The sequence below is a fragment of the Talpa europaea genome, assembly GCF_964194135.1.
Source record: "Talpa europaea genome assembly, chromosome: 5".
In the NCBI taxonomy this organism is placed as follows: Eukaryota; Metazoa; Chordata; class Mammalia; order Eulipotyphla; family Talpidae; genus Talpa; species Talpa europaea.
This window is the reverse complement of record NC_140071.1, coordinates 102,632,983-102,660,878: the sequence shown is the minus strand read 5'-3', so window position 1 is coordinate 102,660,878 and position 27,896 is coordinate 102,632,983. Positions and strand designations below refer to the sequence as shown.

Here is a 27,896-nt window from a genome sequence, read left to right as displayed (position 1 = left end):
TCAGATCTGTGGAAGCCCACTGGTCCATGGTCTGAGTATGCAAACACCTGCACAGTTCATGAACCAGGTAATGAATTCTATCTAGACATCTGGCTAAAGCATCTGCCTTATCTTTCCAATTTCCTTCTGAGCCAATAACAGATTATTTCTGACACTTTTGTACATGATACATTTTAATTCTTTAAATTCCCACAGTAGTTTTTTTAGGTGCACATTTTCTGAACTATTTAGCACAGCAGTGGTTAGAGCTGTGTGAACAGCTCTCTGCTCTTCCCACTATGAATTTTTGCCTTAGTCTTCTTCATCAAGCTTTCCCCACTTGAGGGGTATTGCTGCTGAAATTTCAGAACCAGTCAGCCTCCTTTGCCTTTGCTGAAAAAAGTTCCTTAGATAAGGCAATACAGTTGGAGGAGGCCTGGGGGACTTGATTGTCTGCCCTATAGGAAGTGAAGCAAGGTGCTCTTACATGCGGTGATTCCTTTCTATGCACTTACCCACCTCCAAAGTGTGCTCATTAATATTCCACTTTCTATTTATGAGTGAACTTCTGCTGTGCTGTGTGATCCCTATGTGGTCTCTGACATCACCCAAGGCAGAACTGGTATTCCTAATCTCAGAATTATCTGGTGCCCATCTATGCAGGGTGGTCTTGACCTACTTAGTAACCAGCCTTAGTTGTCTTTCAGATGGTTTATTAGGAACAGCTGACTTGGGCAGCTTTTGTGCTGCAAACACAAGAGCTCTTCATTGAACTATTATTTCATTTTTGCTGTTGAATCCAGTTGTCTATGTTCAAGTCTGTGTATTAGATACATAAAATATTATTTGAGCACTCAATTTGTAAAGACCTAGTAATCTTCCTGCTCCATACTTCTCAAATCCTTTAGCAATTGTTCTGCTTAGGGTTCTCACTCAAATTCAGTTGTCTTTCTGGTGATTTTGTGAATAAAGACCAACAGGATTCTTAACTACAAATAACAAAACCCTCTGTTAAATTAAAGCCCAGTCTGTCTCTAAGATTCTTGCTCTCTGGCAGACTTTATAATTAATAATGTTTTTTATGATTTCAGTAATGTGTCCAGTTGCTGTAGTGTATGTAATTCCAGGATTTTGATGAATTTGACTGGTCCTTAAACTTGAACTGGGTTTATCAGCCTGTTGCTGTATATCATGAGTCACTACAGTCCTTAACTCCTCTTGAACTTTTAACTCAGAAGAGAAATAATGTTAATGTAGTTACATACTATAAAATACAAGGAGAAAACTATCCAAAGTTAAGTGTCAGAACTATCCAAAGTTAAGTGAATAATAAATATCTTAGTGTGTACATAGTATTAACAAGAATAAATATGCTTCCCTAAATATACAGATGTGTAGTTGGTATAAGACTGTGAAAAAAATCAAAATGATAATTTCACTAAATGCCACGATATTCTGAAATTTGGGGCCAAATTATCTACTTATAGAGACTCATTTGAATTCATCCTTACTAGTTCAAAGTCCATGAAAGTACTACCAAAGTAGACCTATGAGAGCTCAGGTCTATAAAAGTATTGCTGAAGTCACTTGCATTTAATGGCACATAAGACCTCTGTCCAACCAATTTACAATGCAGTAAAGAATTAACAAGCAGGTCTGAGATTGTTATCTTTAGAGAGGCCTGCTGGCAAGGTTGGTGCTTGGTTAAGGTCCAAAAACTTAAGTAGTAAACCATTCCTATACTGCTGTAGAGTCTCTGTGCCTAATCTGTTCATACAAACAGTACAGTTTATGCTGAACACCTACTTTTAATCTAGTGGTTGTGGCATTTTGATACATGCAAGGAAGAACTACTTTCATTGAGTATCCAGTGAATGTCCCTGGTAGATAAGTCTTCTACATGTCAGACTCATTGGAGTCTGGAGATATTAAGCAGGTTGTATGTCTCCACTGAGCGAGGACTCTTATGCTTGTTTGTGTCTGATTTCCTTCAGAGTTTACCTCATGTGACTTTATTTGCTGCTTTTGCTTTGTATCCTGTTACTATAATAAATATTAGCTGTGGATATACTATATGCCAACCCTGTGAATCTGTCAAGCAAATCACAAAATATAAGAACTGGGGGGAACTCTGACACATGAGGTTGGTGGAAATGTCTGCATTAAGATATATAGATTCTAAATTGAGTACAATCTATGAATGGAATTATTCTAAGTGAAACCAAGTCAAATAGCAGACACCTGTTATAAAAGATTCACTGTATAATGGTTATGTCTGCATACAAAGAGGATGAAAAGAATATAGTTGACACTTGAACAACATGGGAGTTAGGAGCGCCAGCCACTGCTCAGTCAAGAATTCATATATAACTTTTGATTCTGAAAAACTTTTAGTAGCCTGTGTTGACCTGCTTATTCATAATATTGTCAATTAGTATATAGTTTGTATTTAATATGTACTATATATTGACTCATAATAAAGTATGCTAGAGAAAAGAAAATATTAAAAAGATCATAAGGAAGAGAAAATATGTTTACAGTACTCTGCTGCATTTATTGATACTGTAGGTTTATATCATCTGTTTACAAGAAAATCCAGGAATACGTGGGCCTGTGCAGGTCCAGTGTTCAGTGAACTAAATCAAAGTAGAACAAGCAAGGCACTAAGCAAGATACTTAATCTCTGGGATTAAGTGAAGTGTAGATACTCATATTTAAATTAGCAGGAAAGCTACAGGCTTGTGAATTAGTCTAAAAGAGAAAGAAATAGAGACAGCAGGAAGGGGAGTTTTGGGAGGATTCCCTTCTGAATTTTCCCTTGAAACTTTGAAAATATATAGAGGGTATGAACAAAAAAGTGAAATATAGAGCATGTTGAGGAAAAAATATATAACTATGGTACTTATGGCACAAATGAAATTTTCAAATACTCTTGGTTAAAATCCTAATAATTCAAAAGCCTTATAATTCAAAAGACTGTTCCTACAAAATTTTATGGTTTATTTATGGATTATTTAAACCTTATCAGAATTCCTTAGCATTTAAAAAAGGGTCCTTCTTAAACCCAGGAACCAAACTTAATGTTCTACAAGTTTCTAATTAAGCTTTTTCTTTTCTGCTGTCCTTTGTTCAGATCCATCATGAGTGAGCAATGGGACTCCAACTCTTCAGCAAACTGGCATCACATATGGAGTGCTAATGACACAAAGCATTATCGTTACTCAGATATAAATATCACCTTTGTGAACTACTATCTTCACCAGCCTCAAGTGGCAGCAATCTTCATTGTTTCCTACTTTCTGATCTTCTTCCTGTGCATGGTGGGAAATACGGTGGTTTGTTTTACTGTAATGAGGAACAAACATATGCATACAGTCACTAATCTCTTCATCTTGAACCTGGCAATAAGTGATTTACTAATTGGAATATTCTGTATGCCCATCACGCTGCTGGACAATATCATAGCAGGTGTGTTAACCTGTATATATTGTGAGATGATGGGAGAAAATGGCACATATCCCTACAGCCACAGAAGGGTCATTGACTCATTCACAAAAATTGATGGGGTTCTAAGAATTGCAGGTACCAGCCCCCATGAGGTCCACATTCTAAAAGAGGAGAAAGAAAATAAATAGATATATAAGTTGTCAGAAAATAAATTTATACAGCTAACTATAATCTATTTTCCATCAAAAATTCTGAAGAGATTGTCTTGTTACAGTTTAGAGCCCTGGTATTACTGCTCAAAAGCCTAATGTCACTTGATTCATGCTTCTTTCACTCATGATTTGTATTTTGTTTTTCTTCCTGAAAACACTTAGGGCTTCTCTTTATTCCAGTGTTCTGAGTTTCAAGCAATTTGCTTGGATAAATCTTTTTATTTTTCATTTACTGTGCAGGACACAAACTAGGATCCTTCAATCAAAGAATGAAGGTCCTTCAATTGTGGAAAATTTTCTTGTGGAGTGCTCTCCCGTTTTCCTTTTTTTTTTTTTTTAATGTGTCAATCAGATATAGGAGGTTTTACATTGCCCTTTGAGAATTATTTTCCATTTTCTGCCCCTTATTATTCTATTTTCAAAAATCTTCTCAACTTTTTTCCCTCAAGTCTACATGAAGTTCTTCATTTCTGTTACCATATTTTACATTATTTGAGTTATTTTTATTTTCTGTTTGTTTCTTAGACTATCATGCACATTTCATGGATAAAATGTGTTGTATCCATGATATATTAGTAATGATGTTTATTAGATTTTCATTTTCATCTATCTGATTCACATTGTTTTCCTCCTAAGTTTCTTTCTTCCTACTTTAATCTCTTTTTTTACATTTGAGGATTTTCTCATGTCAACTCTTACTTAGCTGCTTGGGTTTTAAAGTGAGGTACTGTGTGGCCTGGCAGTTGAGATTAGTGGCACTCTCAGCTCCATTAGTACAAGTATTCACTGGAATTCCACAGCTGTTAAAATTTTCTCCCCAGTGTTACTTGGCAGATCACTTTCCCCAAAAGGAAATCCTTTGATCTACCATAGGGCTGGCTGCTGCGTTTTGAAACTGAAAGGGTCTTTGTCCAGCCATATTGCACTGCATGCTCCATTGTGACACTCATGCCATCTTCCTAGTGACTCAGTCCATAGTTCCTGTGCTCCCACCTCCTAAGAGAGTGACCTTCACTCTTATACTGCATCTTATTCCATTTATACATAATTCAGCCAATCATGTTGTTTTTCTAGCATCACATTCAATATTATCCAGCACCTCAGTTTCTGTAGATTTATAATTTATATTTTTTTTTGTCCTAGTGCTATTATTTTAGTGGAGTTTGGTGAGGGAGATGAGATAGAGCATATGGTTATTTTTCCATTTTCAATCAATGGCTACACGTATCTCTTTTGCATTTTTGTTTGAAGAATACTACCATAACAGCCAAATATATTATAGGACTGGAAAGACATTCTCTTTCTGGTTTCTAGTTAGCAGAGTTACTGACTTTTAAGATAGTTTGGATAGATAATAAAATTTATTTTTTATATACTTGGATTATTTTATATACTTGGATTATTTATTTTTTATATACTTGGCTTAGGAGGATATTTCAAATCAGGTGCATGAGAGAGAGAAAATCATTTTCTACTTATAACCGTACAACTCTCATACTTCTACCCTCATGGCCTAATCTAAACCTAATTACTTTTCAAAGGCTCACCTCCAAATATCACCACATTGGAGGTTAAAGCTTCAATATATGAATTTGGTGTTGGGGTGGAGCACAATTATTCAGCCATAACAATGTACCTAAGGTAAATTGTCTTATTAAAGTATGTATATATTTGTTTTATATAATAACTTTAGTCTACATGTAACTCCAGATTCTTCATAATTTACAAAATACATTTCCAAATTAGAAAACCATTTGCCTGTTTTTTATTTGAAGGGCATTATTGCATATGGATTAATACTTTGGACTCTGGCACCCTACTACAGGGTTTTAATCCTTAATATGCTGCTAACTAATTTTGTGTCAAGATACTTTTTGTGTCAAGATATTTATATGTGCATTACCTTGTCAAAAAGTTATAGGGATTTAATATGTTAATGGATGCAAAGGACTAAATATAATATAAATATAAAACAAGAATGTTTTAGCTAAGTTGCGAAATGATTATCAGTATACTGAAGAACAGAGCACTAGAGATACTAGAGAAAATAGTAAGAAGCACTGTCCCCTGGCTATTATTTAGAAAACAGTTGTCTCAGCATTGTTTTATGCCTTATTGTTCATATATTCAGTACTGTTTTCTAAAAATATATTTTCAAAGACTGATTCTTCTTTTCCCTTTCAGGATGGCCATTTGGAAGCACAATGTGCAAGATCAGTGGTTTGGTCCAGGGAATATCAGTTGCAGCTTCAGTTTTTACTTTAGTTGCAATAGCAGTGGATAGGTGAGTCAGCACTAAAATCTGAATCCAGAAAAATGGCCATGCCCACAGCTTATCTACTCACCATGGAAAAATGTGTAACCTACTAGATTGGGTATAACTGCAAAATTGTATATTGTACAAATAATAACTACTGCACCCTCAAGAACAAGGTGTGTGTGTGTGTATTTCGGTGAGAAAATAAATCTAATTTCCATATATTAAAATTGAATTATTAGGAACAGTTCATTCATAGTTAATTCAGGCTGCCCTAACAAGTTACCACAGACTGCATGAGTTTAAACAACACAATTTGACAGCTCAGATTTCTGGAACACAGGAGGATAGAGTGGAATATTAGGCCATAGAAAAAGCCAACAGGTTGATTTTTTCATGGGACTATCTTTCATTTAAAGAAGTTCATGCTTTGTCTTGAAGTTAACAGGGAGCTATTTAAGTCTTTTTAAATGGGAATAATGTATTTTCATTTTAGGAAAACAAAAGTAGAAATGGTTTGGAGATGTTTTAGATTAGAGAAAGGAAAGCAGTAAAGAAACTTGTGTAACTCAGATGAGAGAGGACACACACATCTATTAAGGCAGTGACACCTGGAAAGAAGAGAGAAATTGAATGAGTGTCTCCCTAAGTGAAGGAAAAGGTCTGAAAGGAAACAAGCATTCACCAGTATGTAGCTACATAGAAATACATGTGTGAGATAGATGAGAGAGAGGGTGGAAGAGAGTTTAGAAAGCATGAAACGGGGCCTCCCCTGTGGCTCAGCGGTTGAGCACTGGGTTGCGAAGCTGCCCGCAGCCTCTGCAGCGTCGTTTCAATCCCCGGCTGCGCCCCCGCCACCGGAGGGTCCCACATGGCGCACAGACCTCTCCTGCCACCCTCTGCTCCCCTCAGCAGTGTACTTTGGTCCTTCTGCCTGCTCTGCTCCCCCGCTCTGGCTCTGGTGAATTCTCTTACCCTCCTGTGCTTCTGACTGTACCCAGTGCTTGTATAAATAAATAAACAAACAAATAAATAAATAAAATCTTAAAAAAAAAGGCATGAAATGCAGTGCAATTGGTATGAGAAAAAAGAAACCTACTTCTAGATAATTATGGGCAAGATTTTTCCATCTTTTAAATGGGAAAGCTTTAAGAGACAATTGATGCAAGCCAGTGGGAAAGAGTTCTTCATTACATCCAGCTAAAACTATTCCTTTTTTTATTAAATGTATGATAGATCCCACTTAACCATATTTTGAGTTGGAATTTATCTCCTGTCAGATACAATAAACAACAGTGCAAGTCTTTCTACCAGTGGTAACATTCTGTGTTTTTGAGGAGAATGTGGAAATTACTTAAATTGAATTCATGATTCATAAGTGAAGAGGCCAGTTCTCACTGATACTTGCCTTTACAGGTTCCGGTGTGTCATCTACCCTTTTAAACCAAAGCTCACTATCAAGACAGCGTTTGTCATTATTATGATCATCTGGGTCCTGGCCATTGCCATAATGTCTCCGTCTGCAATCATGTTACACATAGAGGAAGAAAAATACTATCGAGTGAAACTCAACTCCTACAATAAAACCAGTCCTGTCTACTGGTGCCATGAAGACTGGCCAAATCAGGAGATGAGGAAGATCTATACCACTGTGCTATTTGCCAATATCTACCTGGCTCCCCTGTCCCTCATTGTTATCATGTATGGAAGGATTGGAATCTCACTCTGCAAGACGAGAGTGCCTCACATGGGCAAACATGGCCAGGAGCAGTGGCAAGTGGCCAAGAAGAAGCAGAAAGTGATTAAGATGCTGCTGATAGTGGCCCTGTTTTTCATTGTCTCCTGGTTGCCCCTGTGGACTCTGATGATGCTCTCAGACTATGCTGACCTTTCTTCAAATGAGCTGCGGATCATCAACATCTACATCTACCCTTTTGCACACTGGCTGGCCTTTTGCAACAGCAGCGTCAACCCCATCATTTATGGCTTCTTCAATGAGAACTTTCGCCGAGGCTTCCAAGATGCTTTTCATCTCCAACTCTGCAAAAAAAGAGCAACGCCTAAAGAAATATATGCCCGAAGAGCTAAAAGCAATGTGGTCATAAGTTCACCTCATCAGTTAACCCAGGAATCAACATTTCAAAACCAACATGGGGAAAATTTGCTTTATAGGAAAAGTGCTGAAAACTCCAAACGGGAATTAATGTTGGAAGAACTAGGAGAAGCTCCCAATCATAATAAGATTGAAAAAGGGCTAGTGTAATGATTTTCTCTACTGTGTTAAATACTGTTGCTTTTTGAGGGGGCTTGGTACTGCAAGTCTCTCTAAGAATATTATAACAAAAACATGCACTCAAAGCCCTCTCTGGAAAAAAAGTAAATGAATTTTATGTTCAAAACCAATCTATGATATATAAAATGTGTACAGTACCTCAGAAACAAGTTTGTCTTATCTAAATAGGTTTAGCCTGACTTTTTCCAACCTAGCCATTTGTGCATGAGTCAAACACTTGTATTATATCTATGGCTATATAAACACATACATACTTATGTACACACATGTACACACCCATTTTACCAAATGGTGATAAATGGGCAGTTTTTTGCATGAAGTAGAATATGTCAATTCTCCCTTTACTTTTGGACTTAAAATTTTAGACTACATAATTATTTATCTTGTGCTTTCAAAATGTGCTTAGCCTTCTTATAAAAAAAAGAACTGTAACAGCATATAAGGAACTCTGTTTCTTTGTATTTAAAGGTTGACTTATCTCTCTTTTAAAGAGAGAGTTAAAGTTGTTAAAATCTTTCATTCTTCTGTCTTCCAGTTGTTAATAATTGGCAGTCATCTTAGCCATCTTCCTGAATAGATGATTGATTTTTCTCTATAAAAAAGTTCTCTGCCTGGGCCTCCCCGATAGCGCAGTGGTTGAGCACTGGGTTGCGAAGCTACCCGCAGCCTCTGCAGCGCTGGTTTGATCCCTAGCCACTGGGTGAGGGTCCCATATGGTACGCAGACCTCTCCTGCCTCCCTTTGCTCCCCTCAGCAGTGTATTTCTTCGGTCTACCTGCTCTGCTCTCTGCTTTGACTCTGGTAAATCCTCTTACCATCCTGCGCTTCTGACTGTACCCAGTGCTTATATAAATAAATAAATAAATCTTTAAAAAAAAAAGTTCTCTGCCTGTTAAAATGCATGTAGACTTTGAACACTCACCACAACCTGCTTCCTGTCCTAGTTGCATCTCTGACACAAACTGTTTTCTAATCTCCAATCAGATATAGATGGTCAGTCCAGATTACGATGATTTCTCATTTATGAATTTGTTCTCTGCTTCATTCCCCTATCTGCCTGTCCACCGATGGTCTATTGAAAAACTACCTCTTTCAGATGGTCTTTCTACATTCTTACAGCACTAGTATTTACTCTTTCCCCTAAGCATTGTGTAAACCTCTTATATGACAACCTAAATTGTATTATAATTGTTCTGTCTGATTCTTGTAACTAGAATATAAATTCCTAAGGAGCATGATGAATTACATCTTACTCATCTATAGATGTCCTACAATACATATCACAGTAACACACAGTCATAACATATACACTGGATAATTACCACAAGCAAAAGCCATCTGTCAGCCTGCTAATTCCTCAACAAGGAAATAGATCACTGAAAAATTTATTCTAAATATAACTTAGATCAGTATCCTGAATGCATGCCTGCCAATAGTGATTTTTTAAGATCAATACCTAGTAAGAGAATTACTGGGTCTAATATATTTATAACACTTTAGTAAAGATACATTATTTTCAAAATAATATATTAATGTATAATACAAATTTTGTTGTTACCTATATCACAGTATCCTTAGTACATTTAATTCCTTCAACACTGCTACTTTAATTGTGAAAAATCACTTCAGTTTGTTTTTATATTTATTAGTGTAGCCAAATGGTGTTCTGTGTTTCTTCCGAATTAGAATTTCTTCTTTGTCCTATTCATTGGACAGTTTCTGAAATGTTTTTGTTGTTGTTTTTGCTTTTCATTCACTACTATACACTCAGTAATTTCAGCATAAAGAGCTTATGTTACAGACAGAATGGTCTTTTTAGAAAATATAGATTAAATGTCACATCCCAGTTTAAAGGCCATTAATAGTTTCCTTTCAGATTAGGGAAAAAAACAAACTCCTGACCAAGACTTACAGACCTTTACTTTTTTCCTGCAAACTGACTACCTCTTACGTTCATCTTTAACCCAACACGCAGCACTCACACTGTCTTGTCTGTTCCTCTGTCATTTGCCGAAACCCCATACTTCTGGGGTTTGTGCCATTTTCCTTCTGCCAGAAATGTTCTCACCAACCTTCACATGCTGGCTTTCTCTCCTTCAGGACACAATCTAAAGCTTACCTGAGGCTTATCTATTTCCAACATTACAGTCTTCATCTGTGATTGTCATTGAAACTCATTGATTTACTTGTTTGATACCCATTTGCCCTCCTAGAATGAAAATTCCATAGGGATGTTCTATTTCCTATCTGCAGTGTTTAAGAGAATGCTTTGCACATAACAGACATGACAAATAACTGTTGAACAAATTAATTAACTGAGTTGCAAATATTTTGCAGGTTTTAATTTGCATTCTGAGTTATCATTGAGTCATTTCATTTTTAGATATTGAAGATAATTGAGAATATAATGGAAACATTGAATATAGTAAAGCACGTGTAAAAGATTTCTAATCTGGTCACCTAGTGATAACCATTTTTGCTGTCATTTGGGAACATGTGCTTGCATTCTTTCATAAATTTATAATTACAGGTATATGCTTTATAACATTTTTATTAACTGTCAAAAATATTAACTTACAGTCTTCAAAATAGTCTTCAAAATATAATCTTCTAAATATTTTATTCACTTTGGTACCACCTCATAATTTATAAAATTCCTTTTCAGTTGCTGTAAATAGAAGTTGTATCTTAAATCTAAACAATGTTGCAGTTATGTACACCTAGTATAATACTGGGCATATTTATAAGTATCTTAAAAAGTCTTAAAAAATGCAATTGCTTGGCCAAAATACATTTACATTTCTTAATACTTCATTATGCATTGTCAATATTTCTTAAACAGGTTTTAACATTTTATAGTTCTCTTGGTGCTCTAAGAATGTTTTTTTCACCCAGACACCCTCAAATACTACACATCCCATAAAATGAATTTTTCTTACCAATCTGATAAGAAAACTTGCATCCCAATGTTTAATTTCATGTCATTGATATACAGCCAAATATTAAAATAATTACAGTCAATTTGATTCATTTGTAATCACTTGTTTCCACTTGCATTTCCTTCTTAGTCACCTCTTCATGTTCTTTGCCTACTTTTCCATTAGGTTATTATTCTTTTTTATTGATTTGTGAAAACACTCCCTAATTCAGGATATTTATCTTTGACTATCAGATAGATTTTAAACGGTTCCACTATTTGATGTGTATCTGTGTGTGTATGCAAGCATGTATTTGTGCATATATATGAGGATAAGATGTTAAGACATTATAATAGAGCCCGAAAGTATGTTGGCTTACAGAAGATAGGCGATAATTTTATCTCATAAAATTGTACCTAATATCAGTGGTTCAGATTAGTTGGGACCTTATTTATGAACCCAATTTCTTGCTTTCTACCCCAAGAGCAGAGGTCAGCAAACCACCACCAAATCTGAGCTGCCACCTGTTTTTGCAGGCAAGTTCTGACATGGAAGAAAGAAAATACTTTTTAATTAATGATCAAATATGCTAATTTTTCCGTTTTTTGGCATTACCTTAAGTTTTGTTACTGAAATTTTCATTATCTCTTTGAGAAAATATTAATATCTTTGACACCATATTCCACTGTATTATTCATTAGAGTTCCAATTTTGGTTGCCTCTTCTCCTTTCAGCCTCTCTGAGTAAACCTTTCCCTTGTCCTTTCATTCTTTTGATTAATCCATCTCTGTCTTTTTATGTCCCTCCATATCACATAAGCTGAGGTAAGGGCTTACTCCAAAGAATACAAGGATTGTTATTAAAAGGGGAAATAGATAGTTGACAGGCAAAACTCAATAGGCTCCAGTTAATCCCATGACTTAACAGCATTAGAAGTCAGTCTTCTTCCAAACACTTGATTATAGCAATTCTTCCACCTAATAAAATAGAGCTATGACACATACAACTGCAGACATCCTTAAAACACTTCCAAAACGAGCCAACACATACTAAGGTTCAGGTATTGACTCTAGGTCTAGGTCCTCTCTCACACTGATGTGGTAAGTTTTAATCATGGATCTTCATGTCATGCAACCAATGATAAATACAATACTCACTGCACAATGATAAAAGGAAAAATACAAATTATAAAGCTATTAATGGGTATGGGCAAAAACATATCGTAATTGTTACTGAATGCCTGTCGGTTTCCCTTAATCAATAAAAGGAAACAGTTTGAGGAAAAGGAAAGTGGTTTAATTTGTGGACAAATGAAGGCAGCAGACTTGTGTCTGAAAGACCACCAGCATGCTCTTTTGCAGAGGGCAGGGGTATTTATACAAAGGAGTAGAAAGGGGGAGATGATCAAGGGTCAGCATAGCATCTCCTTGTGATGCAGGCAGCTGGAGATTTGGGGGGAGAGTCAGGTTGGCACCAGTTTTGTTAATACCTGGTGTTCAGCAATTTGAATAGTATCTCATTAGGAAGACAAAGTTATTAAAACAAGGTTGTTAAACCTAGAGGGTAAATGAAAAATAGGAATGCTTATCCGGTGGGGCAGAAAGAGACATGTCCTTTTATCACAATTACCAGTTTATCATAAGAGTTACCAATTTATCATAATTACCAGTTTACGGCATATTCTAAGGTCACATCTGAAGATTTCCCATTATTGCGGTGATACATAATAAAAACACTCCAACTTTGTTGGAGAGAGCACTCTAGGAATTGTGCTAGTTGATTTTACAACCTCAGCCCTTTACTTTGTATAAGGCTTTTTGTCTTTTCTATTCTTACAGCTCCATATACTAGTAACCAAAGTTAGAGGTTTTCTTAAGTTCTTTGGCCAAAGATTCATTCTATTCTCCCAAATCTTACCCTAATGAATCACAACACCTCACATCTACCAAACTTTTTCTATATAAGTTGGATCTCTGGATTACAAGTAATAGTGAACTTAAACTTGCTTTTCAAAAGAATAATTTATTGTCTCATGTTACCTGAATATCCAGTGATCAATAACTCTGATGTGACTTGATCATAGTGCTTGAAGGACAATGGCGAAAATTTGTCTTTCTCCATCTCTTAGCTCTGATATTCTCTGGCTGGCTGGATTTTCAGGCACATAATTCCTAGTAACAGACAGCTAGACTTTGGCATTCTCAGACTCATAAGTTAAAAGCTAGGCAATTTTAATTGAAAGAGAACTTAGCATTTCCACCAAATAGTTTTAATAAAAATCTGAGAATATATGTCTAACTGTACTCAATCTAGGTATATACTCACCTTTCTCTAGGGAGAGACAACATAATTCCTTTTGTGTATAACTTCATACTCACCCATCTTTTTTTAAAGGAAAGTATTTCTATTTAACTGCAGTAGTATTGGGGAGCCCCTGTCAGGTGTTACTACCAAAGGACACACACCACCATCTCACTCCTATTCCACCAGCATAGACCATTGTGTGTCCTTCACCTTTGCTCTTTCCCCTTCACTGCCTCTCCCTTGGTGTCTCAGTTCTGTAGTAAGCCATCAAGGGTTAACTTTTCAGCTTGTCTCTATCTATATGACCATTAATTTAGTTACTGTAGGGCCTCCCCGGTGGCTCAGCGGTTGAGCACTTGGCTGCGAAGCTGGCTGCAGCCTCTGCAGTGCCGGTTCGATCCCCAGCCAGCAGTGGATCCCACATGGCATGCAGTCCTCTCCTGTCGCGCCCGCTGCTCCCCTCAGCAATGTACTTCGTTGGTCTGCCTGTTCTGTTCCCCGCTCTGGCTCTGGTGAATTCTCTCACCCTCCCGTGCTTCTGACTGTACCCAGTGCTTGTTTAAATCAATCAATCAATCAATCAATCAATCAATCAATCAATCAATCTTAAAAAAAAAATTCCACATACAGTGACACCATCCAGTCTTCATCTTTCTCCTTCTGACTTACTTAGCATTATCCTTTCAAGCTTCATCTATGTTCCCATCATTCTTTCAATATAATTTAGGTAACTAATAATAATTTGCAATATAAAAATAGAGTTTTTTGGCTAATCTATGTATCCACACATCATTCAGTATTCTTCCTTGATGTAGTTCTGATGAGATGTCATGGTTCAGTGAGTGGGTCCTTGGGTTACCTCCAAGAAAAGTTTCGGCAGAACTTCCCTTTCAGTGACACACAGCAAGTTTGCCAAGGAGACTAAGACCTTTGATTATATTCGAAAGGGCAGAATGATTAGGAAAAAAAGAAGATGCTTGCATAGACACAAGGAGGCAGAAAGATCTGCCTTTTGTCAGTGAAGGAGTTGTTCTATTGTTCCTTTTGGGGGTAGGGGTTCATTCCTTTGTGGAATTGTTATCCAGTGTTAAGTTAATCATGTCTAGGCTGTGATTGGGTTAGTTTGTAGGGACCAGGGATTCTCTGTAGCTCTGTAAAGGCCTTCAGTCTACATATCTCCACCTCTGGTCTGCACCTATGAATATCTTCTTTAGCAGTACTTTGTAATGAATGACAAGTCCCATGTCCCTATCTCCCAGCTGCCTTAAGGATTTTTCATTTTTATAGTTAGTTTAATGGTGATGTTAATCATTTCTACCCCCACCTCCAGTTTCTGGTGTTGTGACAACTTCATCTTCAATTTTTCTACTCTAATTATCCATTTTTCTTCCCAAACACTAAACCAATGAAGATGTACTCAGCAGTCAGTTAATTGTATTAATGGAAATATAAAACATGGAAATCTAATGGCAATATAAATGTGATTTTTCACATTTCCCCAGTAATGATAGTGTTGATGCATCTGGTGTTCTTCTCTAATGCCCGTGGGCCAGCTTGGCTACTTCCCTCTTTCCAGAGGATACTTACTTGGTGGGGGGGAGGGGGGAGGAAATAAAAGATAATTTGAAAAAAATTAACAGTGAGGTGGAAAAAATCTACATTTATAGCCATAGACAAAGTAACCCAGATTGAGATGCTTTTGACATTTCAGAGGAAAAAATTCTTAAGCAAACCTTGCAGAATTCTTATTGGCATTCCAAAGATTTCAATTCACATTTAGATGATCTGAACCCTGCTAAGTATTATATTTCAAACAATAAGCTATATTAGATGACTTTTCACTGAGTGATGGTACTTAAGAAAATTCTATTTAGTGAGAGTTATTATCCAGTTTGAAGTAGCATTTTTAATGCTTAATAATATAAAAGAAATTCCAAAGTATGCCTTGTTATTAATATAAACCCTGAAAATCCAAACTGTAATAATGATAGTTACCTTGTGTTAAGATCTCATTATGTGATAAGTACTCTACATTCAAAATATTGCATTTAATTCTCACAATAACTGCAAAGTTATTGCCTACATTTCACAGATACATGAGAAAAATGAAGCATAACAGAAAATCTGAAGTCAATATATAAACTGAGGAATGTTTAATGCCAAAACCTGTACAAATAATTGACTTATTTTAACATCCACTTAGAAATTTTTGTTTGCAGGTTAAAAAAAAATCTAAAGTAAAAATAACATTATTATTGGGCCTCCCTGGTGGCACAGCGGATTGAGCGCTGCCCTGTGAAGCTGTCCGCAGCCTCTGCAGCGCAGATTCAATTCCCAGCCCCCCAGGGAGAAACCCACATGGCGTGGCAGACCTCTCCTGCTCTGTCTCTGGTGAATTCTCTCACCCTCTGACCTGTACCCCAATATTTGTATAAATAAATAAATCTTAAAAAAATACAAAAAAAAGTCTTGTAAAAAAATTATTATTAATTTAAATCAGTTTGGTGTCGATAAGGCACAGACTGGAATTTAAGGCATTGTAATTTTAACTCTGCAATTTGCTAGCTGCCTAACTATGGGAAATTACTTAGCTCTTCTAAGACTCATTTATTTTATTGATGAAAGAGAAACAACACATTTATCACATTATTTGTAAGGACTTATGTTAGTAGGCAGACTAACCCTGGGACACTCCCAAACCTGCACGCTCTACATGGGTTCTGCCATCTGCTACATAAAGACAAAACATACTCTTAGTGTGTAACACCTTCAATAGAAAAGAACTTTAGTATAATTAGTGTGCAGTAGAGAGAAGAGAAAGAATGTAGTTAAAATACTTTCCCCATGAAGTCACCTTCTGGTGGAGAGCCCTAAGAAAGGGGCAGAAGGGGTCAGGCAAGTGTGGCATGAAAGGAGCAAAAATCAAAATCAAAATGAATGCTGGCATTGTCAGCCTTTCATTGTGTGTGTCACCCTTGCCTCTTTCAAGTGTCTTCTTCCATGTTCCCCAAGTCCCTAGTGCAAGTTCAAGGCCAAGAAGCAAGCCTTTCTTCTTCACACATCTCTCTGCTTCAAGTGCCTCCTTCAAGTCTTCTTCCCCAGCTTCTCTCCCATTTCCTTTTTGGCTTCCTTTTGCTGCTCAGCTCCACCCTTCTTTACATAGGGCAGGGAACCTGGAACCTCCCCCTTTCTATGGGGATTACACTGTTATACTCACACAGTATCTGAAATATAAAGAAATCTGTGGCTATTATCAATATTAGTAGCAAGAAAATTCAAGAAATTTGAGTTTGTGGTTCAGATCTCTGTAACAACTTATTTTAGCCCAAAGACAAGAGACATTAGTACAAAGATAGTACAGCAAGTCTATCAATATTTAAAAGCCTAAAATTGCTCTACTTTACCATCAGTAAATATTTTGATTGCTAAGTACTTCAAATCAACCCTGTTCTTTTTAGATCACATCTCATCTCCTTATGTTCAAAGGAAGTTTTCCATCTTTCTAATGAAACAGTTCTCTAGAGGAAATAATGTTTTGCATGTTCAGGTGGTTTGCGGGGACAGAGTATATTGCATTTCTTTGTCATGGTGCAGTTCATAAATTTTAGGAAATATATGTTATGAGATAAATATTCTAAAACACTCTTCACAAAGGCAATTTTGAGGAAGGCAGCGTAATTACAAGTCAGTGCCATAAAGTTTTTATTGTGCTGTAAACACATATTTGTGAAAGCATTTTAGTATAATATAAAGACATGGAAATAAAGTACCAAACTCTCAGAAATAAAACTATACATAAATTACTCTTAATTCTGAAATTTAAAATATTAAAAGCAAATACATAGCTCTCTAAGAGAATAAATTGCTTGTTCCTAAAATTAGAAAATCTGGAACCATTTGACTCCAAGTAAAAAAGATAAAACCAAATTTAAGAAATAGACAATTAATTCAAACACTAAACATATCATATGATTCATAATTATTAAGCTTAGTAACATTATTTAACCACAACTTTGTTCAAATATTGTTACCATTCCAATAAATCTGTTGTGACAGAATGTGTGTTTTTAAATATCTTATTTGTGTAGGCAAGTACTTCCTCCAATTTTTTAAAAAAGCTGTGTCATTCTTAAAGGTTCTGAGCAAATAAAAAAAGTAGACTGAAATGGTTTAAATTATGGAAATTTTAAGTAAAATATCTCAGTGATATGTTAAATACAGAGAAAAATACATTGTAAGAAAATTGTGAATTCAACTCCCAGTCTTGCCACTGATGAATTGTTCGGACTTTTAACAAATAACTCAGGGATAACGCCTCCGATATTTGCCATAATTGTGTGGATTCATTGTTTCTCTTTGTTGAAATGCAGAAATAGTCACAAAATATTAACATCCGAAAGAAGCTTAGAATGTCTCAAATATAGTTTCTTTGTTTTATAAGAAAATATCTTAGTTCCATTTACAATAGTTCAGAAAGACCATGCTGTTAAGTGTAATTTAGTTGCCTTAAAGCATTTTATTTTTTTATTTTTTATTTTTTTTTTTTACATTTTATTTTATTTTATTTTATTTTTTTTAGATAATAAATTTTATTGTTATATTCCCCATACAATTGCAGCCCCCCCATTCTGACCCCAATCCCTCCCCTCCCGCCCCCGCCCCCCTAAAAGTGTCTCTGGTTCATAGTTTTTTCTTGATTTTGATTTTCACTTTCTTATAGTTATTCATTTTCCTGGTCCCTTATTTAAGTTTTCTAGATTCCTGCTATGAGTGAGACCATCCGGTATTTTTCTTTTTCTTTTTGGCTTATTTCGCTGAGCATGATCTCTTTCAGCGCCATCCACATTGCTGCAAATTGCATGTGTTTATCTTTTTTGAATGCTGAGTAATATTCCATGGTATATATGTACCACATCTTCTTGATCCAGTCATCTATTTTTGGGCATTTGGGTTGTTTCCAAAGCTTAGCTATTGTAAACAGTGCTGCTATAAACATAGGGGTGCAGGTGTTCTTTGGAATTGATGTTTCTGTGTTCTTTGGGTAAATACCTAGGAGTGGAATTGCTGGATCATATGGAAGCTCTATGTTTAGTAGGTCCAGAAATCTCCACACAGCTTTCCACAGTGGTTGGACCAGTTTGCATTCCCACCAACAGTGCAGAAGAGTTCCTTTTTCTCCACACCCTCGCCAACATTTGTTGTTGCTAGTTTTTTTTAATATGTGCCATTCTCACTGGTGTAAGATGGTATCTCATGGTAGTTTTGATTTGCATTTCCCTGATGACAAGTGATGTTGAACATTTTTTCATATGCCTGTTGGCCATTTGCATTTCCTCTTCAGAGAAGTTTCTTTTTAGCTCTTCTGCCCATTTTTTGACTGGATTATTTTCTTTGTTGTTGTTGAGTCTCATCAGCTCTTTGCAGATTTTTGTGATCAGTCCTTTATCATTAGTGTTGGGTGCAAAAATGTTCTCCCAGTTGGTGGGGTTTCTCTTTGTTTTTGTTATTGTCTCTTTTGCTGTGCAGAAGCTCTTTAATTTGATGTAGTCCCAGCTGTTTATCTTTGCCTTCACTATCACTGCTTTGGGTGATGTGTCTGTAAAGATGTCTTTGATGTGCAAATCACGTAGTGTTTCGCCTATATTTCCTTCTATATATTTTATGGTTTCAGGTCTTATGTCTAGTTCTTTAATCCATTTTGAGTTGATTTTTGTGTATGGTGTGAGGTGGTGGTCAAGCTTCATTCTTTTGCATGTAGCGACCCAGTTTTCCCAGCACCATTTATTGAACAAACTTTCTTTGTTCCAATGCATATTCTTTGCTCCTTTGTCAAAGATTAGTTGACCATAAATCTGTGGGTTTATTTCTGGATTTTCTATTCGATTCCATTGGTCTGTATGTCTGTTCTTGTTCCAATACCATGCAGTTTTGATGATTATGGCTTTGTAGTATAGTTTGAAGTCTGGGAGTGTGATGCCTCCATTCCCTTCTTTTTTTTTCAGGAGAGCTTTGGCTATTCGGGGTTTTTTGTGATTCCATATGAATTTCATCAATAATTGTTCTATTTCTTTGAAGAATGACATTGAAATTTTGATTGGAATAGCATTGAATCTGTATATTGCTTTTGGAAGGATGGCCATTTTAATAATGTTTATTCTTCCAATCCATGAGCAGGGGATGTCTCTCCATTTCTTTGTGTCTTCTTCTATTTCTTTTAACAGTGTTTTATAGTTTTCTTTGTGTAGGTCCTTTACCTCTTTTGTTAGATTTATTCCCAAATATTTGATTTTTTTTGTTTCAATAACAAAAGGGATGGTCTTTTTGATTTCTTCTTCTTCAGATTTATTGTTTGTGTATAGGAAGGCTACTGACTTTTGCGTGTTGATTTTGTATCCTGCCACTTTACTGAACTGATTGATGAGTTGAATTAGCTTTTCTGTGGAGTTTTTGGGGTTCTCTATGTATATTATCATATCATCTGCAAATAGTGATAGTTTGACTTCTTCTTTTCCTATTTGGATTCCTTGGATGTCTTTCTCTTGTCTTATTGCCCTGGCTAGGACTTCCAGTATTATATTGAAAAGCAATGGTGAGAGTGGACATCCTTGTCTTGTTCCAGATCTTAATGGAATTGCTTTCAGCTTTTCACCATTGAGAATGATACTGGCTGTTGGCTTGTCATAGATGGCCTTTATGATGTTGAGGTATGTTCCTTGTATCCCAAGAATTTCAAGGGCTTTTATCATGAATGGGTGTTGCACTTTGTCGAAAGCTTTCTCAGCATCTATTGATATTATCATATGGTTTTTATATTTCTTTTTGTTGATGTGTTGGATAACGTTGATTGATTTTCGGATGTTAAACCATCCTTGTGCCCCTGGAATGAATCCAAATTGGTCGTGGTGAATTATCTTATGGATACATTGTTGGATTCTGATAGCTAAAATTTTATTTAGGATTTTTGCATCAGTGTTCATTAGGGAGATTGGCCTGTAGTTTTCCTTTTTTGTGTTGTCCTTGTTCGGTTTTGGTGTTAGTGTAATGTTGGCTTCATAAAACGTGTTTGGTATTGTCCCTTCCTTCTCAATTTTTTGGAAGAGTTTGTGAAGGATAGGCACTAATTCGTCTCTGAATGTTTGGTAGAATTCATTTGTAAATCCATCAGGTCCTGGGCTTTTGTTTTTGGGGAGGTTTTGGATTACCATTTCAATTTCGCTAATTGTAATTGGTCTGTTTAGGTGTTCTATTTCTTCTTTATCTAGCTTTGGGTGATTGTAGAGTTGTAGGAATTTGTCCATCTCCTCTAGATTGTTAAACTTGTTTCCATATAACTGTTCATAGTAGTTACTGATTATTCTTTTGATTTCTGCTGTGTCCGTTGTGATTTCTCCTCTTTCATTGATGATCCTGTTTATTTGTGCTTTCTCCCTTTTTTCCTTTGTGAGCCTGGCTAGGGGTTTGTCTATTTTATTGATTTTTTTCAAAGAACCAGCTCTTGGTTTCATTGATCTTTTGGATTGTTTTTTTAGTTTCAATTTCATTTATTTCTGCTTTGGTTTTTATTATTTCTTTTCTTCTACTGGTTTTGGGGTTTTTTTGTTGTTCTTTTTCTAGATCTTTGAGCTTCGAGATTAGGTTGTTTCTTTGCGTTCTTTCTTGTTTCTTGATGTGAGCTTCTATTGCTATATATTTTCCTCTTATTACTGCTTTTGCTGCATCCCATACATTTAGGATATTGGTGTCCTCCTTGTCGTTCAATTCAAAAAAATTTTTAATTTCTTCTTTGATCTCCTCATTAGTCCAATGGTCTTCCAGTAGTGTGGTTTTTAATCTCCATGAGGTAGGAAAGTTCCTTGCCTTCTTTTTATGGTTTATTTCTAGTTTGATGCCTTCATGGTCAGAAAAGATGGTTGATATGATTTCAATCTTGGTGTATCTGTTGATGTTTGTCTTGTGCCCCAGTATGTGATCGATCCTGGAGAATGATCCGTGTGCGCTTGAGAAAAATGTGTACTCCGTTTTTTTGGGGTTTAGTGTTCTGTAGATGTCTGTTAAGCCCAATTGCTCTAGGTCCTTATTTAGAGCTTTGGTTTCTTTACTTATTTTTTGTCTTGTTGATCTATCCATTGTTGATAGTGGTGTGTTGAAGTCTCCCACTACGTATGTGTTTTCTCTGATGTCTGTTTTCAGAGAGGACAACAGTTGTCTGATATATGTTGGTGCTCCTTCGTTTGGTGAGTATATGTTAATGAGTGTTATTTCTTCTTGAAGTATTGTCCCCTTGATCATAATGTAGTGACCATTGGGGTCTCTTTTTATCTTTTTGAGTTTGAAATCTGTTTTATCTGATATAAGTATAGCTGTTCCTGCTTTCTTTTTTGGTCCATTTGCTTGTAGGATTGTTTTCCATCCTTTAACTTTGAGCCTATTTTTATCTTTTGTAGCTAAATGTGTTTCCTGGAGACAGCAAAAGGTTGGGTTTTGTTTCTTAATCCAGGCTGCAACTCTGTGTCTTTTTATTGAAGAGTTTAGTCCATTTACATTTAGAGTTAATATTGATATGTTAACATCTGTATTTGCCATTGTGTTTGTCTTTCCTTTGATTTTATTTATTTATTCTTTTAATAACTTTTTTTTTTTTTGGCCTTCTTTCATTGTTATTCGTCCCTCTGAGGTTCTGGCTTTAGGACTCCTTGTAGTATTTTTTGGAGTGGGGGTTTAGTTGCAATGAAATTCCGGAGTTTCTGTTTGTCTGGGAAGGTCCATATTCTTTCTTCAAAGAGGAAGGAGAGCTTTGCAGGATAGAGTATTCTTGGTTGGCATCTGTTTTCTTGGAGTCTGTTGACTATGTCCCTCCACTCTCTCCTTGCCCGTAGTGTTTCTTCGGAGAACGCTGATGTCAGCCTGATTGGTTTTCCTTTGAATGTTATCTGTTTCTTCCCTCTTGCCAGCTTCATTATTTTTTCCTTGTCCTGGATTCTTGGGAGCTTTACTATTATGTGCCTTGCTGTATTTTTCCTTTCGTCGTGGAAGTTTGGTGTTCTTCTTGCTTCTTGTATATCAATTTTCAGCTCCTTCTTCACATTTGGGAAGTTCTCTTCAATTATCTCTTTGAATATTTTCTCTGTTCCTACATCTCTCTCCTCTCCTTCTGGTATTCCTATAACTCTTATATTTCCTTTCCTCATGGAGTCAGATAGTTCCCGAAGTCTTTCTTCGTTCTTTTTCCTTCGTACTTCTCTTTCCTTTTCTGTTTTGGTTCTTTTTATTTCTGTGTCTTCAAGATTACTTATTCGTTCTTCCATTTCATCTATTCTGCTTTCATTGCTTTTCCCAGAATTCTTTAGTTCTTCCATTAATTCTTTGATCTCCTGCATTTCTTTTACTTCCCTCTTTAGGGACTCAATTTCTTTCTTCTGACCATTGTTTTCCCTCTCTAGGGACTCAATTGCATTCTTCTGATCGTTGATTATTTTTCCCTTATCATTGTTTTCCTTTATGACTTCTGTCAGTTTTTTAATCACGGCAATTTTAAATTCTCTTTCTGGAAGGCTCAGAAATTCTTCCAAGTTATTGTCGTTGCAATCTGGGGGCTGGTTTTCTTTTTGTGGTGTGCTTTTTCTCTGGAGAGTTGCTAGGTTGCGTGTGGTTCTTCTCCTCCCTAGTGTCTGTTTTCTAATTTGCCGTATGCGTTGGGACACTGTGTAGTTGGGACTGGCCGGCATCTTGGGTGAGCTTCTCTGCTCTCCTCTGGTTCCTCCAGGAGTCATCTGTCAGTTTCAAGCAGTCTTTACTGGAGAAAGGTCCCTGTTCTAAAATGCCGATGTGGGGACACACTCCCCTGTGCGCCTGGTCTGCCCCGGCGGTGGGTTCCTGCTCCCCCTCTGGGCTTGGACTGCAGGCCAGAGGGGGTCTGGCGTGGGCGAACTTCCCCCGCTCACCTCTGGCTCCTGAGGAAGCCTTCTGCAGGTAGTCTTTACTGAAGAAATGTCCCTGTTCTAAAATGGTGATTTGGGACACACTCCCTGCGCGTCCGGTATCAGGCACACTCTTCTGCGCGCCTGGTCTGCCCTGGCTGTGGGTGCTCACTCTCCCTGTGGGCTCAGACTACTGGTCGGAAGGGGCCCCGTGTGGGCTAACTCCCCAGCTGGCCACTGGCTCCTTCAGGAGTCTCTGCTGGCTTCGTCGCTAGGTGGCGCCAGAGATCTCTCCTAGAGCCCTTGGGGAGCTGATTTTCCACCCCGTGGGACAGGGAACAGAGCGGGGATGGTAGGGTACACCTCAATGGCTTTGGGGTGCTGTGTCAGCCTTGTGCCCCACCGTCATGGGGAACCCACGCCCCTAATTTCGTGCCCCAGGTCTCAGTTCCAAAGCCCTCAGTTCCAGGACGCGGGCTGTAGCCCAGATCAGTGGCGCGGGAATGGCGCCTTTTGAATCCCGCTCCCCTGCCTGGGCGCCTGGTTCCTGCTCACTCAGGGAGGGCCTCCGCGCGTCTCCCCGCAAGCCTAGGTCGCAGGCTCAGGGACCTGGGCAGCTGCGATCTGGATCCGCGTTTGCTTTTCAACTGCACTGCTTTTCCGCGCGCGATCCCGATTCCGATCCGCACTTGGTTTTCCAGCGCGCCGCTTTTCCGCGCAATCCTGACCGCGATCCGCGCCTGCTTTTCCAGCGCGCCGCTCTCAGAGCGCAAGCTTACAGGGCGGCTGGGGCTGTGTGCTGGTGCTGGCCTCCTCCTGGGGGGCGGGGCTCTCTTTAATGGCGCCCGGAGCTCACCTCCGCGGCGGATCCTGCAGGGTTCTCCACAGCTCCCGTTCACGGGGTGTGGTGGCTGCAATAGTTCCTTTCCACTCACAGTCCCGCTTGCTGCGTAGTTTGTTCTTGTTGGTCCTTTCAGTTTGTTGTTTCCCTCCTCTCTGCCGACTTTGTGGGCGGGGGAGGGGAGCAGGGTTTTGCGCTTCCCTCCCTTCTGGTCCTCTTTTATGGCCACTTTCTTCTTCGGGCAGTTTGCTGGAGTCACCCGTTTATCTTCCGTGTCCCAGTTCTCACTGGGACCTGCCGCTTTTCCTCCCTATTAACTTTTTTTAATGGGAGATCTTACTCGCAGTCTCCTCGCCGCCATGTTGCTCCGCCCCTCCGCCTTAAAGCATTTTATATGGATTAATTTAGCAAAATTTCATGAAGGTAGGCCTTGTAGTATGTAAGTAAGCCTTAGAGGCATCTGAACAGTAAATTACTAACTGCTGACAGGTTTAAAATCATTCTTAGTTTAAATTCTACCATGTACTTAAAGGACAGAAAACACAACAAAGCAAACTCCTTTAAAATTGCAACAAAAATCACTTAAGTTAAAAAAAATCTCTACAAATATTGAGGTTTGTTAAATTAGGACCAAAACCAGGAAGTTTTTGTCACTGGCTTAGGACTATATTGATTGACCATTTCCAAAGTCATTGGCCTTTTCCACATATTTTGACTAAATTAATTGTAAGCAAGTCATAGACAACACATTCCATGACAATGACTTTGTGATGTCTTTTTGGATTCATTTCCAGTGACAAGAGAAACAAAAGAGAACATAAGCAAATGGAATTATTCCAAACTGAAAGACTCTTTTTCACAGGAAAGAAACTATCTATAAAAAAAAGGACACCCTACTTACTGAATGGGTGAAAATATTTGTACACCATACATCTCACAAGGAGCTGATATCCAAGATCTAAAAAGAATTTATACAACTCAACAACTGTTGTTGGAATGTAAACTGGTCCAGGCCTTGTCAAAAACTGTGGAGGTTTCTCAACATATTAAAAATAGATCTACTATATGATCCAGCAATTCTACTCTTTGGTATCTACCTAAAGAACACAAAAACACTAACTGGAAGGGCTATATACATTCCTATGTTCATTGAAGAACTAGGATTAGGAATATATATACATAACCATATGGAATACTAATCATCTATAAAAAAGAGATGAACTTTGACCACTTGCAACAGAATGAATGGAACTGGGTGGGCATAATGCTAAGTGAATAACTCAGGAAGACACCAAATATTGGATGGTTTTGTTTATATGAGGAAAATAGGGAAACCAAACAATGGGTCAGACAGAGCCTAGAAACCCTAGAAATTTTACCATAATGTTGAGACTACTAGAGGGTTGCAGGGTAGAGTGTGGAGGGGACCCAGTGGACTCTGGTGGACAACTCTGGGTGCATTGGTGGTGGGTGTGGTGTGGTAACATACATATAAAGAGATGTGATCCTATACCCTAGAATCATATACAGTATTGTAAGCCAATGTTACCTCCAAAAAAAAAAAAAAAGGAAATAGGTTGTTTTCATACATAGATTGCTGTTACAAACCTATGTATATAAACTAAAAGAAATATATTTTAATTGAGTTGATATTGATTATACAACTGCATGAGTTTCAGGAATACAGCTTCATACCTTTGCCAAGTCCACCACCAAAGGTCAATTGAAAGGTGGTGGATAGAAACTAAAGGGCATATTTATTTCTTTATTTTATTTAAATAGTTTATTTTATATAATTCTTACATCTTTTTTCATCTTTGCACAATGTATGAATTTTTGTTTTGGTTATGTTCCCATACAGTTGCACCTCCCCCCTTATTTTGACTCTAGTCTTTAGAAGGACATTTTTAGAAGGACAAAAATGTCCAGACTGCTGCCTTTGGGCATTTAAACCGGCTGTTCTCTTTACCTCTAAGTTTCCTTGGAACTTCATGACTTGTTCTCTTGCCTTTTCAGGAAAATTCCCCAATTTACAGTAACTCATCATTGGAAGATATCAAAACTGAACTCTGTTTTAAAACAGCTATCCCAACCAGCTAATTTTACTGAAGTTTGTATACCAGATCGTCACTGGACCTCAATGAAGACTTTTTCCCAACCAGTGACCGGTGCACTCCTTCCCTCTTCCCTGCACTGTTCCCCACAAAGTTTTCAATCCTTTATTAACATCCATTTTGACAGTCCTGCAGTCATGCCAAAATAATTTTCATATGATATATATTTCATGAATAAATAAACTATATAAATCAATTTTTTCTTCTGTGCATGAATTTCAAATGTTTTTTATAACATACTTTAATTCAAAGTAAATTGGTAAGGTAAGTAATGGTTTTGCTTTTAAAATAAATTGTGAAAAGTGTTTACAAATTTTTAATACATTTGTGAGGATGTATATATTCTTTCTTTGATATAGCTATCTAGGAATAAAAAGAAAGCTTCAAAAGAATAGTACAAGAAATCTAATTTAATCTAGTTTCCTAGATAAGGAGACCTAATGAATTATTTTCTTGACTGTTAAATAAAACCAGGCCTATTATTTGGTTTGGATATTTTTGTTTTGTTATTTTGCAGTTTGTCACCATTAATTCATCCCTGTCTGGCCTCCATGGACAGACTATACTACTAGACTCTTCCTCCTTTTTCTCTCCTTTCCCTTCATGTATCCCAGTCTTAAATTGATGAAAAGCTCCTCTTCTTTCCAATATCATCAAATACTCTTGCCTATAAGTAAAATTGGACCAACATTTCAAACTGCCACAGACAAGGGCTTTAGGAAATAATAACAGTATTTGTTTAAAATGGTTGGCTGCTCCTGAACCATCTGCCCCTGCCAAATTGAGGAAATAAATCACCAAACATAAGCCAGCCTGCGACCCACTTATTCTAAACATTTTTTTAAGCAAGCATGTTTGTCCTAAATTGCTTACTAGGTAGATAAGAATTGTACAAACATTACTCTTTGGCAACAACATTGGAGCTGGAGAGTATCCCACCTCCTCCAAGGAACACAGAGAGAAAGAATAGCGTGAAGGATCTGGTGGGCTTTCCAGAGCTCAGCCTTGGGGCCTGCAGATGTCAGGCCTCACACCTGCCTGTGCTTGTGGACTGGGTTAGTGATCCACTGGGTGTCAGGATTTCTTCTGACAGCTTTATGGAGTAGATCCATGAGGATGACCTCAGAATTGTTACATGGAATCTTCAGCAGCCCAGTAAAAACTGAGGGTTCTCAGAGCCCCATAGTGAAGTCCAGCTCAGTCCCAAGCAACAGACTGAAGGCTCCCAGCAAACGTCAGCTGATTTTTAACACCTGGAAGACAGGCTCACCATAGTTTGCACCCTTTGCAACTGGTTCTTTGCTGCCACTCTGGTGGGCACTAATCTGATAAAGGACATAATCTTGCTTTGCTTTATACCTCAGTCTTTTTGCCCAAGTCTTACACCCCAGTGCTTTATCACCTAGTGGGACGGGGTACCCTGTGAAGGGCTGACTGGTGGTACTGCCAGCAGCGCACCCTGAGAAAAAAGCATCACATCCGACTGCTTCTTCCTCCACAGCTCCTGGATTTGCTTGTGAGCGCCCATTTTGGTTAATCTTATGGCTGCCGCCAGGTGGAAAGAAAAGAGTCCTTTACCCGTTTTCTAAACATTTTGATGAAATGGTACAAATT

The 27,896-nt window shown here is 37.5% G+C and overlaps 1 protein-coding gene and 1 pseudogene across 2 annotated transcripts; one reads left to right on the top strand and one right to left on the bottom strand.

The window, feature by feature from the left end:
- Positions 1-3,119: 3,119 nt before the first annotated feature.
- NPFFR2 (neuropeptide FF receptor 2) lies at positions 3,120-8,158 on the top strand (the record flags this gene model as incomplete). Its single annotated transcript, XM_084234024.1, has 3 exons — positions 3,120-3,447; positions 5,823-5,922; positions 7,312-8,158. 3 exons carry the CDS (start codon positions 3,120-3,122, stop codon positions 8,156-8,158), a joined length of 1,275 nt encoding a protein of 424 aa, XP_084090150.1.
- An 18,996-nt stretch (positions 8,159-27,154) lies between these two features.
- On the bottom strand, positions 27,155-27,810 carry LOC311170594 (large ribosomal subunit protein eL15-like; annotated as a pseudogene). Its single transcript has one exon. The product of its transcript is annotated as a large ribosomal subunit protein eL15-like (transcript).
- Positions 27,811-27,896: the final 86 nt, after the last annotated feature.